Source organism: Tachypleus tridentatus, chromosome 2, assembly GCF_004210375.1.
Source record: "Tachypleus tridentatus isolate NWPU-2018 chromosome 2, ASM421037v1, whole genome shotgun sequence".
Classification (NCBI taxonomy): Eukaryota; Metazoa; Arthropoda; class Merostomata; order Xiphosura; family Limulidae; genus Tachypleus; species Tachypleus tridentatus.
In genome coordinates, this window is record NC_134826.1 from 53648861 (window position 1) to 53665708 (window position 16848).

A 16848-nucleotide genomic window follows, 5' to 3' on the forward strand; every position below is an offset into this window, starting at 1 on the left:
GACTGCTGACATATACAGCACATACTGATCCCACTTCATCAAGAATACATCTCATCAAGCGTGGACTTATTTTCCAGTAAGACGATAATTCCAAATAATATGCTGATAGTAAATTGAATCTAAGAAGGCTTGATATCCAGTTAGTCCTAATATAAATATTCCAGAGTCTCCTTTACTTATTTAAAAACTGTGAAGGCCTTAATGTGATGAAGCAGATTAGATGAATTGTGGGAAGTAATACAGGACATCTGGAACAATATTATCATGTCGTACATTAATAAATTAAACAAAAAAAACAAAGCGTAGTTTTCTGTGTAAAGCAAGTGACTTTATAGAACACATCAATGTACTGTACAACTTATTGTCTTTTTTCGTATCTTCTGTGATGTTTCGTACCTCCTGGTCTGTGTTGTATAATGGTTTTGACTTCTGTATGCGTGCTTCTTACGTGTTTTTTACAATTAGCTTCAATACTATTCACGTGTTTGTAAAGTGTATTACACCTACCTCAATGTAACCTCAGAGACGTTCCTGTTTTAATAACAAAATAACAACCAGAACGTTGAGAACACAAACAGAAGAGGTCTTGAATACGGAAAACCAAATACTAGCAACACGGTAATGTAATTCTACCATTTTTTTGCAATAGTTTATAAGGTTTCAAATATATATTGGAATCGAATAATTTGTATTTGTTTTAGCACAAAGCCACATTGGATTTCTACTGTGTTCATCGTTGATAAATGGAACTCGAATTTATGTGTTCTAACTTCATAAAATTACCGCTAACTCGTCGGGTGACATATTTCTCTCAAATAAAATTAACTTACCTTCCTTTCCTTTGACACCTTATCAGTATTAAACACATTATTTAACATATCTTATGTTTACATTTATTTACAATACATTATCTGTTCTATAAACTTTTCTGTAATCGTGAATTATTGCTACCAATCTAAACTAAAATTCATATTAACCAATTAATAAATAAATTAATGTTAAAATCTGTATTATTAAGGATAAAAATAGAAATGTGTAATTTAATAATTTTAATTCTATAAATATCAAACATATATTTATTGAATCATGAAGATTTATTCGAGTGTGGGTCGTGTTTGCTTCTATTGTACGTTTGTCATTAAACACAAGAATATACAATGTATCGTAGCCCGAATTTTATTGTTATAAGTCAACAAACCTATAACTGTACTACGTCGATATAAATTACATACCTAAAATGCAAGGTTCTTATGGGGTTGGACGTAGCAAACGATACAAACAGAAAGGGAAAGTAAACAGATAAACATGAAATTCTAAGAGTTCCTTATAGCGAAGGTTGGTGAAAAGATGATAAAATAATTTTATATTTTACCAACGAACTGTACTACATAATAAATTATCTTTTATTTTAGACTATTAATGTTCATAACATACAAGGATATTCATATCCATCAGTATTAGTTATGAATCTCTTCAGTATTATTTTAACGGTCCTGCATGGCCAAGCGTGTTAAGGCATGCGACCCGTAATCTGAAAGTCGCAGGTTCGGATCCCCGTCGCGCCAAATATAACGCCTTGTGGGCGTTATAAAGTGACGGTCAATCCACTATTCGTTAATAAAAGAGTAGCCCAAGAGTTGGCGGTGGGTGGTGAAAACTAACTGCCTTCCCTCTAATCTTATACTTCTAAATTAGGGAAGGCTAGCACAGATAGCCCTCGAGTAGCTATGTGTGAAATTCAAAAACAAACAACATTATTTTAATATATGTACATGGTGTACCTATAAAATATAATATCAATCTATTCAGAATGTTATATCTAAATAAATAACTCACACGACAACAATACATTAAACTTTTTTTAAATGTAATTTTTTACCATACTATGATTTTGTTGACACAAACATTCAATTTTTTTGTATTATACATCTTAGGTTTATTAAATAAGTCATTTAGTTTATATTAAATATTCCCAGCTCTTTAACTAAGCGGTTTTATAACGGAACATTAACTCAACTGGCTATTTGTATTTTGTCAACCGCAAGTAATCTTATAATTGTGAACACATAAACTTACCGCTGACCTGCCACGTACTTTCACTCGAATGGATGTTTCTTCTAAGTGAAAGATATATAAAGGTATATCTTCACCCTTTCCACTGTGGGCATTCGAGTCCTGGATTGTAACAATGTAAGCACCTAAATATACCTATCATATCATACTCCAGGTGACCTCAAATGTTACAAAAACACAATTTTCTTATTCTATGCAACCTGTTTGCATTCTATGTTTCCTGTTAGGTTTATATTAGTCATATTGAACTCGTTACAGTAGAGTGTGGAAGACCGCAGTTCGTGTTTAACTATCGTCACAAAAATGTGCTTCGCTCTTCACACTCTGAGTGTGTTATAGGAGTTATTGTGAAATTCCATTACTTGGTTCCAGTAACTCAAAAGCTGGCAGTGTATAGTATTGTTTAGTGTTTTTCTTCTGGTCTATCACATCAAAATTAGAAACAAATAGCGCAGATAGCCATCGCGTAACTATGGGAGAAATACAAAAAAAAAAAAAAACACCACCTGGGTAAATATTATAAAAGGAAACTGTAATATTACTAAAGGGGTTAAAATAGTTAATTATATGGTTAATGCTGTCAGACGTTTCACTTTTAATAATTGTTTGTATTATTACTTAAATTAATTTCCAATTTTTTTTATTACATATTCAGATGTCTGAATCCACTGTACTCATGAACGACCGAGAACAGGACAAGAAAGTAAAAAATATTTCCACTGGAGCACCAGAAACCGCTGGATCTCCGTTTCGAAACTTCAAGTTTCCTTATATTGGAATCATCCTTGCTATCGCTTGTCCAGTCTTTTACGCTACACAGTCTGCTTTGTTCAAAATGATACCACATCTGTCTAAACAAACCATTTTATTTTACCGGGGGATGTATATGGTTACTATAACCTGTCCTTTGGTCATTCACAGTGGGCAGTCAATTTTCTCGGACAGTTTGAATAATTTTCTGTTCTTAGTCCTTAGAGGAACTATGAGCACAGGAGCATCGGTTCTGATGTACAATTCATTGAACTTTCTACCACTAGGTAACGCCACTTGCTTAATTATGACTGAAAGTGTATTAACAACAATATTTGCATACATAATACTTCGGGAAAAAGTTCATTTGATGGATTTGCTAGCCATCGCATTATCTATGACAGGAATCATTCTCGTATGTCGTCCACCATTTATATTTGACAATGAAAACAACGTGAACACCAGTAACCAGGTTATAGGTTCCTTAATGGCTCTTGGTAGTTCCGTCTTTAACGCCCTATCACAGGTAATCACAAGGAAAATTATGTATATTCACTACAGTGTTGTGATATTCCAGTATTCTCTTCTACAAATTATATTGTTAGGTATCTATATGTTTACACGAGCAGAAAATATACTTTCCGAGTGTGGAACAACTTCTTGTTATGTACTTGCCATTGGTATTACCAGTTTTTTATGTCAGTATTTTATCATTAACGCCCTCTTTGTGGAAGATGCCGGGTGTGTTTCGTTAATTCGTTCATTCCAGATAGTTTTGGCTTTCATCTATCAGGTCGTCTTACTTGGTGAAGTGGTCACTTTGCTCAGTGGGTTAGGGGCAGTTTTCATTACGTCCGCAGTTGTAATAAAGGCCTGTTTGAAGTGGTATACTGAAAACCCTACAAAGATAATCAGAATTTTAGGAAAAGTAAAGTTAAGATACCTCATCCTCAAGATTCAGTCCTTTAAATTATCTATTAATTAAACGTCGAAAGAAACAGAATAATACTGTTAGCAAAGTTGGTCAATTTCGCAAGATTATATAATATGATATGGTGTTTGGTATATGTAACCTGTCAATATAACCAATAATGTTTAATTAACATAAGCAAGTGTACTGTTATTATGAAATTACTATCTTCTTATGCATACTTTATGTTTTTAGTTACTGTTATATTTTAAGATTGAATGTGCCTTTCACTGATCGTGTTATTTAATAAAACAATGTTGAATACTTCCTATCGACTAATGATTTCATTTCATAATGCTGCATTCACGTGTATGTTATTTTTAGAATTTCCTTTGAGAAAACTTCATAAATATATCTTTATAAAAACATTTTTTTATATTTTAAGATTGAATGTGCCTTTCACTGGTCGTTTTATTTGCAAAGTAACGCTCTTTCCAATCTGCAGGGCAAACTGAATGAAATTTGAATTTACGTCACGGTTACCTTGAGTTCGAAGAGCGCTAAAAACCATATATGTGATAAAATTTCATGATCCACTTGCCACTCCCTTTATTAGAATGCGTATTGACGCTAACATGAGGCGAGGGTTACCGAAAGTACGTTCATTAAAAACATATCCGTGATGACGAGAAAACCCACTTGTCAAGCAAAACATGTACGTTAAAACGGCTGGTACGTTGTCCGGTCCTCTACATAACAAATTTTCTCAATCCACACCAGTCGTTTTAACATATATATTAGTAAGGACATAAGTTTGTTCTTTGTAGCAGATGAATAACTTAGCAGTACCGTTACAGGTACACAAGCTTTTAGATGTAAATATAGTTTGCATATCTTCATTTTACGTTTTTCTTGCAAGTAATGTTTACCATGTGAAACAATAATCTATATAATTTTTTGGATCGTAATGAACCTTGTCCAGTTTATGAACCAGTGTTGTGAAACGAGCGTACCACAATCGTAGTCTTTCCAAAATTAATTTTGGTTAAAACAGTAATTTGTAGGAAACTGCTAAGGTTCATCTCTAAAATTTGGGTTTCACGTCTCACAATCACAATATACATCGATTAAGCCAGCACAGTTGATAATACCATCAAATAGTTAGCACAAACAATGTTCTAAATACCAATTACATGACCTGTCATTTGTTTGAAATGCGTGTACACTGGGACTACTACAACCTTTTATATCTATGTAAATCTAAGTAATGGTATATCTATACACGATACCTAAGATAAAATTGCGTAGTTATATTTGTAAATAGAGTGTAGTGAAGTGAATGACATATTCTTAGACTAGTTAAGTAGATTCTGGTTGTTAACATGTAGTCATTACACTTTAGTCTTCTCAGTTTATCCTTTCAAAGATAACACAGGACTATATCTTAAAATATTGAATACAAACGTTCAGAAAACTGAAAAAAAAGTCATTTTTCTGTAAATGCTAGTGGGCTGAAAAGCGACACGACATTTCTGTCGTACCCGGTTATTTACCAGATAATAACATTGTTATGAAGAATGGTTACATTTCAATGTTCTAGATTTTAATAATTATTAATACCATTAAAAAGTTTCAAAGACGATTGAACTATTTAAAATCTCTTAATGGTTCTTTTGAAAAGAATTCTTATTCAACTTCACTTCATAATAAACAATGTCTTTTCGTATCAAAACGTATGACAGCTATTGAAGTATTTAAAAACATGCAACAACGAACAAGCGACAGTTAATTCGCGAGATAGAGCGTAACGTCTTATCCCCTCTAAATGAGCGAATAGATAAATTAATCACGTGACCTCATCACATAAAAACAAGTGTATTATCCCATTACAATACAAGATTCTAGGACAATAAATTGAGAGAAATTAATTAACTAAATAAATCTGATCATGAGTTCTTTTGTTTGTTTTTGTATTTTATACCGAGTTCCCCACACAAAAGAAAGACTCAAAAGACAATAACAACTTAATTCGTTCACAAACTACACGGGTCGTTTACGATGTTTTTTATTACACAATATTTTACATCACACAGAAACATAACATACAAAAACTATACTTTAAAAAAACTTCAAAAATAACTACATTTAATATCTTTCTACATACCAGGCTGAAGCTTTCTAAACCATACATATATTTAAGTGGATCTCTGTCTATTAACCAGTTAAACCAGATCTCACAATTAGAGAAACATCAAATAAAAGATTCCCACACTGTCATATGGTGCAGTTGTTAATTTAAATGGTGACACTGTCATCTTATCAACTTGTTCAAAAATCATCTACATATTTTTTATAAAAGAGTTTATTATGTGAATTTATCTTTTTTTATTTGAATAAAGAACTTAAGCCTTTCTCAGTTCTTCCGGATAGTTTTATTACTACATATTGTATAACTTATGTAGACAGATACATAAAACGTTTCTGTACATTCAGACATCAAGTACTTCTACATAAACTGGATCTGAAAACCTGGTGAATTTCTGCTGCAGATTTCATTGTTTGGACAGAACGTTATTTTGTGCCAGTTAAAGATTTTATTTACAAAACTGTCAAAGCCATACCGTGACAAAGCTATATGTCATTATTTCTCTAGGTGTTCAGATACCTGGGTTTTTTTAAACGTCATACTATGTCACCCAAATGATATTTAAACATTAAAATCACATACAGAATTATTGTTGTTGATTTGTTCTGTGAAATAGACGTCTGCCTTTGTCATGAACCTCGGTCAACAATCAGTGAATATGACACAACCAAAGTAACTTTGAAAACGGTGGTTTGTATTTCACACACAATGTAACTTAGATTTAGTTTATTTATACTAAACAAACAGTAATTTGAAACAAAATTAACAAATAATTTACAACTGATTCTTCATAATAAAATAAATGAAACATATGTTAGAGATCTATTGTAAAAGTATTACTCTAACAATTTTTAGCACATTTTCTCAAACGTCTTCCAAATTTTATACAATTAATTTTATTTGTGAGTTTTTTCATTTGGTAACGTTAAAGTTAATTAAAAAACAACATCTTGTTACGAATTAGATCATGGGTACCTGGTTTAATTTAGATTAATCTACTACAATTTTAGATATAAATATTAACTTTCTCAACATCGGAATCAAAATAGTCATGTAAGTTTAAGCGACAGTAGTGGACCTGCTGCCATCTGTCGAACGTCTCTACTAATGTGTCAGTCACGTGCTTTACTGTTACTTAGACCAGTAACTAATATTTGTATACTTTAGATGATCTAAAGTTGGTTATTGTTTATTTTTATAAACAATATAAATAACAATATAAGCTGTAGTTTTATACTGTTCAATAATTCATAAAAATAATAATGACATAAAATGTCAGTTTGGAATCAATATTAACGGTAAACACGTTTTTACACGAACCTTTCTCTACACTATGAGATTTAGTTGTTTTATAACGTCATGAAGAGTGAATATATAAGATGAAGTTTAAACCACTGAGATGGTTGTTATGAAATCACAAAACTAGAAATGTTTTACTTTGAATATTTCAAATGTTAAGAATTTATTACCAAGGAAAGAAATTCACAACAGGTCTGACTCTTAAGCAATTAAAGAGCTTACTTTATTATTACATTTCTACCAAATTTAACACCTAACACCAAAAGGCCATTTTAACACTTGCAGCTGTTTATTAGCACCAGTTAAAATCATAATTAAAGGAGAGATTACATTTCAGAAACCATGTGGAAAATAGAAGTTATCACAGATACTGTATATAATCTCAGATCTTCTGATGGGTTTTCAACTCATGACAAATGTCTTGCATTTGGTGTTGGTGTGAGGCTATAGAAATGCCATCTTAATGTTGATAGATAAACAGATAAGTAATCCATGTATTTTTAACTGCAGAAAAAATAACCTACATTTTGTAATTTGAACTTGTCATTGAATTTTGATATCTCAAAAACCCATGGTAATGACATAGTGTATTAAAACATTATGTCTCATGTAACTGTGTAAAAATGATAAAATGGCTGTCTACATTATACTACAAGACCTTTTATTTAGAAGTTCTTCAGAGTTTACTCAGTAAAATGATCAGTTATTTCTGACACACAAGTTGGATTTTTCAAATGTCGTATTACTCCAGCTAATGAATGTTTTGTGAATAGTCATATCTGTTTAAATTTTTGAGTAAAATCATTAAAAAAAACACAGAAGTTTACTCTACTACGAGTAATATTTTTCACACTGTAGAGTGAAACGTAAAAAAATCAAATAAAAACAGTTCATCAGAAGTGGTAAGTAAGAATAGTTGTTGGGTACATAATAAATCATTAGTAGAAACATCTTACTGTGATTAATGTACTTAAAGTATCAAGTCTGGGAAACATGACTCCTCTTAACCATTTTAGGAATCTCAACAAAATGTTTTGTTAAAGGTACTCGATTCGGAATCGTCATTTGTGAAAACTTAAATTTCAAACAATCAGAATCTGTCTTCCGTACAAAACAATAGCTTTAAAACAGTATACACAAATGTTTATTGGACATGTAAAAAAAACAACATAGAAAACCAAGGAAGTAAGTTGGTAAAAATAGTTCAATAAATTGAACACAAGGACAATGTTTATTAATTACTTAACACAATATATAATGAAACTGATTCTATCTAACATCCTCTGCAACAGGATGGATTATCTGAGAACCTTCTCACATCCATATACTACTAAATACTATTACCAAAAACATTTTCAGCCAATATCCTACACCTGTTTACTGAGTTAATGATAATATCTCATCACTAAACTTATTTAATAAGTCTGGTTTCATAGCTGGCAAGTACTTTCCTACAATTACATTAAGAAGGAACTTCAACAAGCACATGTACAGCCAAGATTGAATTTTATAGATTTGTGTAAACTAAAACAAAAATAATACGTCTTTAAATCGCAACTTTTTTGGGCCTCAGTAAAAATCACAAGAAAAAACCCACATATGTTCCCACAGTTACACAACTTTGAATTATTCTTAAAAGTGGGAGCACAAAGATAGCTTGGAAAGTGAACTGTATATCAGAAACTTCTTGACAATTGGTCTGTAAAAATCACAAGGAGATGAGGGTTACATTCTACATTCAAAATTTGTCTAACACAATCTTGGAACTGGTGGTGGACATATGACTTGGCAGGCATAGGTGTGAGTCTTTTGAAAGACTATGAAGCTGACAAGAGTAGGATATTTGCAATATATCCCAGACTCATTTCTGAGTCTTTTGTGCTTATTGAAAATTATATTTCCATCACAAACTCCCAAGAAAAAATGGAGAAGAGAAAAACATGGATAAATATATGGAGGTAAATATTTTACTTCTGGTATGAAAATAAGTATATTCTTCAGTATCAATGAAAGAAAGGCTGTGATCTTAGGACATACACTCCACAGATCGACCATTTCATCAATATCTTCATGTCCCCAGAGTGAAATGTATTTGTTAAACTTCTCATGATAAAAACAGAGGAATTACAACTGCTTGTTGAATATCATGAAGGGCTACCTAATTGAAACATTGTCATGATGATAGATGAACAAAGCATGATATGGCCAAGAGTGACATGGATAGCAAGTCTCCTGTGGTGTACTGAATGGTACATTTATGGAAGGTGCATGTTGATGACCCAGCACTGTTAGTCCTCCATAAGCTCATCTGTCACACAAGGTCTTTTCTGCCTAACATAAAATCCTCAATAGTGACATTATTAGCAATTCAAAACATTTTTCTGTAAGAAGACATATACAGGATGAAGGACTGACCAAGGCTTTAACATCATCCAAATTAGAGCAAAAAAATACAAGAATTTCACTGTACAAGTGTGGTCAATTTCATCTAGAATTTGTAGTTGTAAATGGAGAGTCTTTCTTGTTTTGATTTTCAACTGCTTTTTTTGTTGTATTTGAATGAGGTTTATTGACTTCCATGGATCCTGCCATGAAAGAAATATCGTAGTCCCTACGGGATCAATAATGTTTCAATAAACAAGGGTAACATCTAATGATATTCTTACACATTGGGGCAGGTATCCCTTGACCCTATCATTTATTATTGTCAGCAGTGGGAACAGAGATGGATGGAGATGTTAAACTGTCTACATTTTGTTCACTGTTCACATACGGCAGAACACACTTAACATCTTCCCTGCCATTTGGGACAAAAGCAAAAGCATGAGAGGTGGGAACCCAAACAATTAACACAATGCAAATCTAACTGGTATTTGTGAGCCACCTCAACCGATGAACACACAGTAAAGAAGTGCAGCAAGACGTTTCAAGTATTCAAACTCTTGACACTGAAAACATTGTGGTCTTGAGATATAATTCAGATAACCTACTATGATAAAGGATAGAAATGATGAACTTTCAACAACCTTTTCTCTTGAGGAAATCAAAATGTCAAGGAAAGTAACATTAACATGTATATCACTGATTTCAATATCACAAGGAATTCATACTTTATATTCTTGTGATTGTGATGCTTCAAGTAATAAGTTCTCAGATCTAACTTTTTTCACCAACCTTGGATTGCATGAAAGTTCTTCTTAACCATTCTGGATGAAAGAATGGAGGCACCTTACCAATCCATGCTACCTTATTTTCTGATTCTACATTCTTTGTAAAAGATGCTGGCTTTGTATTGTCATCATTCATTTACCCATTGTCATTGGTTTACTCTTCTTGTTTAGCCATATGATAAAGAAATACCCACTAAACCCCCTCATTATGGTGTCCTAAAAGGAGTACATACTATGATGTAAAGATTCTTTGGGCACCAGCACCAGAAATAATATCTGCAACATTATGATACTGGTACTTGACTAGCCACAACTGACAGATCAACTAACTGCACAAAAAGCACCTCCAGTCACCACTCAACCATCAGGAACCTTTTTTCTGCTTCAAAGAACATTATAAACCACAAGCTCATATATGAATGTTTGGATCTTACAGAAGGTATACTGTACAGGTAGAATCCTTCCCTTGAGGTATTTTCACTATGTACAAGAATGTAGATCAAAAGGCTATTCCTACTCTTACAAAATATTGCTCAGTACATAAGTTTGAATATTTCCTGAAATAAACATTTGGATCCAACTATTTCTGTTCTATATTTTTTATCCAAGCTTTTAGTTAACGCATTTTTCTCAAAGCTAACTACACAGTTATCCCTAAATGGCAAGCATCTGTTACCAGCATTTAGCCAAATCTTATCTGATTCAATAATAGTACTTGACTGTCAATTTTATAGTCACTAATAGCCTCATGGTGTGCAATGATTTTGCAGTAGTAAACTTTCAACAATGAACTCTAGATATTACTAACTGACACTACTGAACACCATCAAAGCAAATAATGTACAGTACTGTGCAAAAGTGTTAAGACAATAAAATATTTTGTCATTCTTGCCATTTTATGGGCTAATTCTTCCATGCCATTATAAAATGTAAATTTCAACACCATAGTAATGATTCACCAATTCCTGTTAACAAGTGAATGAGTCAGGATGAGAATACTTATTTATTTAGAATTCCCAGACACTTGTACCAAGATCATGTGATAAGGGTTCTGCTTGAATAAACATGCTGATCAAACTTAGTGTCTGAAATAACTACAAAAAAGGAAGCAGCATATGAGTTCCAGTATATAATAGAAAAAATCAATGCAATAACACTCACCAAATAAACCTTGATAAAAACAGTGTTTAAGATTATATATGTGAAGAAAACCTTTGATGGCATGCCAAAGCCCAAAAAACATAGCTTGGACAACCAGCTGAATGTAGGTAAAAGGCACTTCCTTCAATGCACTGCAACTACCATGAAGCATAGTGAAGCCAGTGTAATGGTTTGGAGGTGTTTTTCTGCTGGAAATGGAGATATTTACAAAATAGATGGGCCAACACGAGTACCATCAGATACTGGTCTGTCATGGTATACCCAGTGGTTTGTATATTATTCATAAAGGATTCTACTACATAGATAATGACCCCAAACACTCATCCAACCAAAAGAGAAATTACTTAACTAAGAAGCTGCTGGAATCATTCAAATAATGTGAAATAATTCACAGAGTCCAGATCTTAACCCAATAAAGCAGATCTGGGGTTTAATGGATCAAAAACTTGACAAATCAAAAGTTACTTCCAATATATGTTTTTGCATATATATTTCTCTACAAGTGGGTTTTCTCGACATCACTGAAAATTACTAATATTATCAAGGCAGAAAATAAAATAAGAACCTCATATCTTTTCATTTTGTTAAGATATGACTTATGTACTGAATCAAACATGGTGGCCCTGTTCAACTCTTTCCATTTTTTGAAACAGTCCATATATACTCTTATTACTACAATACATGAAATGTTAATAACCAATCAACAACTTACAATGTTCCAAGAGTAGTTTTCCCAGCCATTTTAATCTATGAAAAGGCTATCATGTTCTTTTTATTCAAATTTTCAAGAAGGTAGGTTGTTTCTTTAGCCTGCTCAAAGTTTTATATTTTTTAATCTAAATATATATGTATAACTAAGCTTAATAAATTATAGTGGAATTCTGTGGTATTAGTGTAGTAATTTATGATTTTTTGATTATTCAACTGTACCTGTGTGTATATACACACACACGACCTATAAAATTTTTTTTTATATCCTCCGCATACAAAATTTTAATATGCTTAGCAGCATATGTCCAGCAGCAGCTGAGTACAAAGGTCGTAGTGAGAAGAGAAAAGTTTTTGCTTTACTTCATGATTTACAGTTCTACATTTTAAGAAAAATAACTAATTATTTATTTCTAAACAGTAATAATCTATATATAAAATGTATGATAACATTGCACAACAATTTTTTGAAAAGTTTTTGCTGATTGTGACAGGAACCAGGTGGGTATGCACAAATATAGTTTTGGTTTTGCTTCATCATGTAGGAACTCTGAGAAATAGACAGTAAACTGTTTACCGGCAATAATATATTTAATTGCATTTATATTTCCAATACGCTATTATGTTCAATATAATTAAAAGTGTTTTGCTCCTTATTTTCGTTTGTATTCAATGTCCAGTGCATCACGTTGCAGTATCCAACAGTAGTCAGCAAGCATTGATGGATTCCAGTTGCCCTGACATCGTTTTTCCATTGTAACAATGTCCTGGTGAAACTGAAGATTTCAATGAAATGGTACGTGATGGGCAAATTTGGATATGATTTTGTGATCAGCGGCTAAAAATCTATAGAGAACACCCAACAGTGTTCAAGAAGCAAAAACTTTGTTGTGCAGTGTAATTGAAATGTGACAAGATATTAGAATACACTTGTCCACTAAAACACAGCCAAGACAGGGAAGACTAAAGATCAGTTTTATATTACTGGATATGTAACTTGAGTGCACATACACCATGTCAATACAAGTTATGTAATGTTAGTTAGATGTGACTGGAAGGTAAATGTAATAATAAATATGTTTGTAAATACAGAGTGTTATGAGACTTAAAGCACTTAAACATCTGTATTTTCATATTATAACATGTAGTCATCTTAGCATGAAAAAAGCATGATTTATATTAATTTCATCATTTTTTTATGATGGTTACGAGGTTGGTGAAATGACAGACCCCCACATGGAGTATAGAAAACAGCATGAAATATAAATACCTACTAAAAACAAACATTTGAAATGTATTTAAGACATTCTAGAGATTACATAAATAATATTTGAGATTTTGGACATGAAGAATAGTTTTTTCATTCAGGACATGAAATCACTTTGCACTTAGACTAGTAACAAAACAGACTGTTTTCACAAACAAATCTTTAAGAAAAATGTTTCATCAAAAACCTGATTTTCTGTATAGAAAATACTTGTAATCTATATTAAGTCTGCCAGATTTTGTGAAGATACATGTGTTGTATCAAATGTTATAGTGCAAATACTGCTCAGTACAAACACTACAGAAACAACGGTGAATAACAATATTAAAAACAATCAGGAAACCATTGCTTTACACCAACATCACAGCAAAGGAAAACTTTAGTGCTGAGAAAAATATTTAAAGCCAGAGAACATCATCTGTTCTCATAATTAGTTTTATCTGCATAATTTATATTTATTTCACTTTGCTTGTTACAGTAACAGTACATACGACACGTAAACTGTGGCCTACCAAAGTGAATCAAGAACTGTTTCCTGAATTGTGGTTTAACAGGCTACTTTAATGTCTTGTACAAATGGATAAACAACTCCCAAAAGAATGTAGAGCATAAAAATGTGTTAGTGAAGAGCAAAACCCTCTATTAACTACAATCTTGGTCTCTTATGACTTCTTTTAACATAAATGTTTTTTTTTGCCCTTGTGAAATATCCACAAAAGTATACAGTAGCTGAAATGTGTATTTCTTAGCCAAAAATGTAAAAAAAAAGAAACAATTATGTATTATCACACCTCATTTATGTTCAAAATGTAGTTCCAGAAACAAATCAGGTTAGAAACACTTCATAACACTCTACGTAACAAAATTTACTTTTTCTTGTTCTTGGGTAGAAAGTGTTATTTCTCGATTGCTTATGCTTAAAGTAAATGGAAAAGACCTATTTTTGTCTTCAAACTTTGCTTTTGTGACTTGGGAGCATATTATGAAAATATGATGGAAGACTATATTCAGGGGCTGATAGGTGAAAGTGATTTACATTACAGTTGCAAGTCTCAAAAAACTACTCACTTTTAAACATTTTTGTTAATTTTTGAATGACTTTAGTATAAATACATTTAAATCTTGATTCATATGTTCTTTTATTCAGACCTTATGTAAATGAAAATGTGCAAATTTGCCCATTTTTACATAGAAAATAGATTATTTTCTAAATTTCATTGTCCAGGTCACAGAAGCAAAGTTTGAAAGGAATAATGGTCATTTTCTGTACTTTTATAACATAAGCAATTAAGAAATAACATGTACTATCCAGAAACAAAATTTGTGTTACATAATGTAATTAATCCTTTAATAAACCTAAAACAACTTTTTCTGTTCAAAATTACAAGAGAACAGTGAAAAAGCCAGTTATAAAATACAGTAGCTAGACTCTACACTACAATGTTAAAACTGATGGTTTTGTAATTTTGTTTGTTTACCATTAAAAAAGCCAACACAATTTCACAAACACTTTATTCCTACCTACGTAAAACCGACTCACGCACACCACAAATATACGGCATCCCCAAACCTCATAAACCAGATTGTCCATTACGACAAATAATGTCCACATATGAATCGTTTAATTACAATCTTGGTAAATACATAGCATGGGCATTCTCCAAATATGTAACATCAGCCAGCTCATTCATCAAAGACTCTTTTAATTTCAAGTCTAATCTAAATCAACTTAATCATAAAGCCTTAATGGCCAGTTTCGATGTTATATCCCTCTTTACAGAAGTTCCAACCACTGAAGCCTGCAAGATAGCCTTAGAACTCTATATCCGAGACCCTAACCCAACTATAGACATTCCCAGTAACCAATTAGCAACCCTCATAGAATTCACCACGATAAAGACAAACTTCATGTTCAACAACCAAAACTATATACAAACAAATGGCCTAAGCATGGGCAACCCAGTATCACCAGTTCTAGCCAATATTTTTATGACACAAGTTGAAACACAAGCAATTAACACAGCATTACATCCACCACTATACTGGTACAGATATGTAGATGACATGGTTTCGGGATTCAAATCTACAGAACACATACTTAATTTTTTCAATCACATTAACTCTATACATCCCAACATTAACTTCACATGTGAACAGGAAGAAAGCAATCAAATATCATTTCTTAACCTCAAAATTACAAGAACCGACACACAATTCAAAACAGAAATCCACCGAAAAATCACCCATACTGGACTATACATTCCTTGGGATTCAGCACATGAAACAAAACAAAAACTCAACATACTAAGAAACCAAATAAACACAACCATAAAACTATGCTCACCAGATAAAATTAACGATGACTTAGACAAAATAAAACAATACTTCATCAACATCAATAAGTTTCCTCCACAAACCGTGGAAAACATTATACGCACACACCTAGACAGAAAGCAAAATCAACCAACAAAAGTAAATATATCTCACGAATCAAAAAATCACGTAACCATATATTCCCGACATCAGCAGACAAATAACCAACATTTGGAAAAACTAGTAACAAAATATGACATTCCAGTTAATACCAAATTTATTCAAAAACATTTATAAAATACAATGTGATAACTGCCACGACTTCTATATTGGAGAAACAAGTAGAAAAATGGAAACCTGATTCAAATAACATAAAAAGTCACCTTCACACGTTTTCGAACACTGCAAGTCAAATAAACACAACATAACCATAGAAAACACTCAAATAGTAAATAAAGAAACAAACATAAACAAATGCAAAATTAAAGAAGCCTTACTTATACAACAACTTAAACCCAAAATAAACCAATATAAAGGAACGCCTTTATACCTATATTAATATAATAAAATAAATAAATTATATATTCAAACATCTAACACCGCCCTCTACATTCCGACACTCAGTTACACAACCCCTTCCAAACATGTGGTCAGCTTCCAGTCAGTTACCTCTTTCTTTGTGAGCCTGACGATAACCGAAGAAGGTTGAAACGTTGTTCAAGCTCTTCTACGTAAAATATTTTCTCAACCCAAACAAGCCGTTTTGCATATGTAGTATTTAATATTGTTTCTTATGAACCCCCAAAATAACACAGAAAAAGGCTGAGTTTTGTGGACAACAGCGTTCACTGTTATGAGCACAGACGTGTAAAACAAACAAACTTAGGATAAAAAAATCCAAATTTACAACTATTGGCTGCCTAAAATACTCCTTCACAGCTGTATCTCTGAGACCTGAAAGATCAACTCCATGGAAAGAATGCTGATACCTGTAGATGCCACGTATTACACGTTAAAATCAAACTATTCATGTTTTAACACACTATACACA

The 16848-nt window shown here is 32.2% G+C and overlaps 1 protein-coding gene across 1 annotated transcript in view; it reads left to right on the forward strand.

Annotated features, from left to right (window-relative positions):
- Positions 1–560: 560 nt before the first annotated feature.
- Positions 561–16848, forward strand: part of LOC143245499 (uncharacterized) — an 84285-nt gene continuing 67997 nt past the window's right edge. Inside the window, exons 1-2 of the mRNA XM_076491861.1 lie at positions 561–618; positions 2729–3349. Coding sequence (XP_076347976.1) covers positions 2729–3349 — 621 coding nt within the window. The 5' untranslated portion in view covers positions 561–618. The remainder of the gene's footprint in view (positions 619–2728; positions 3350–16848) is intronic.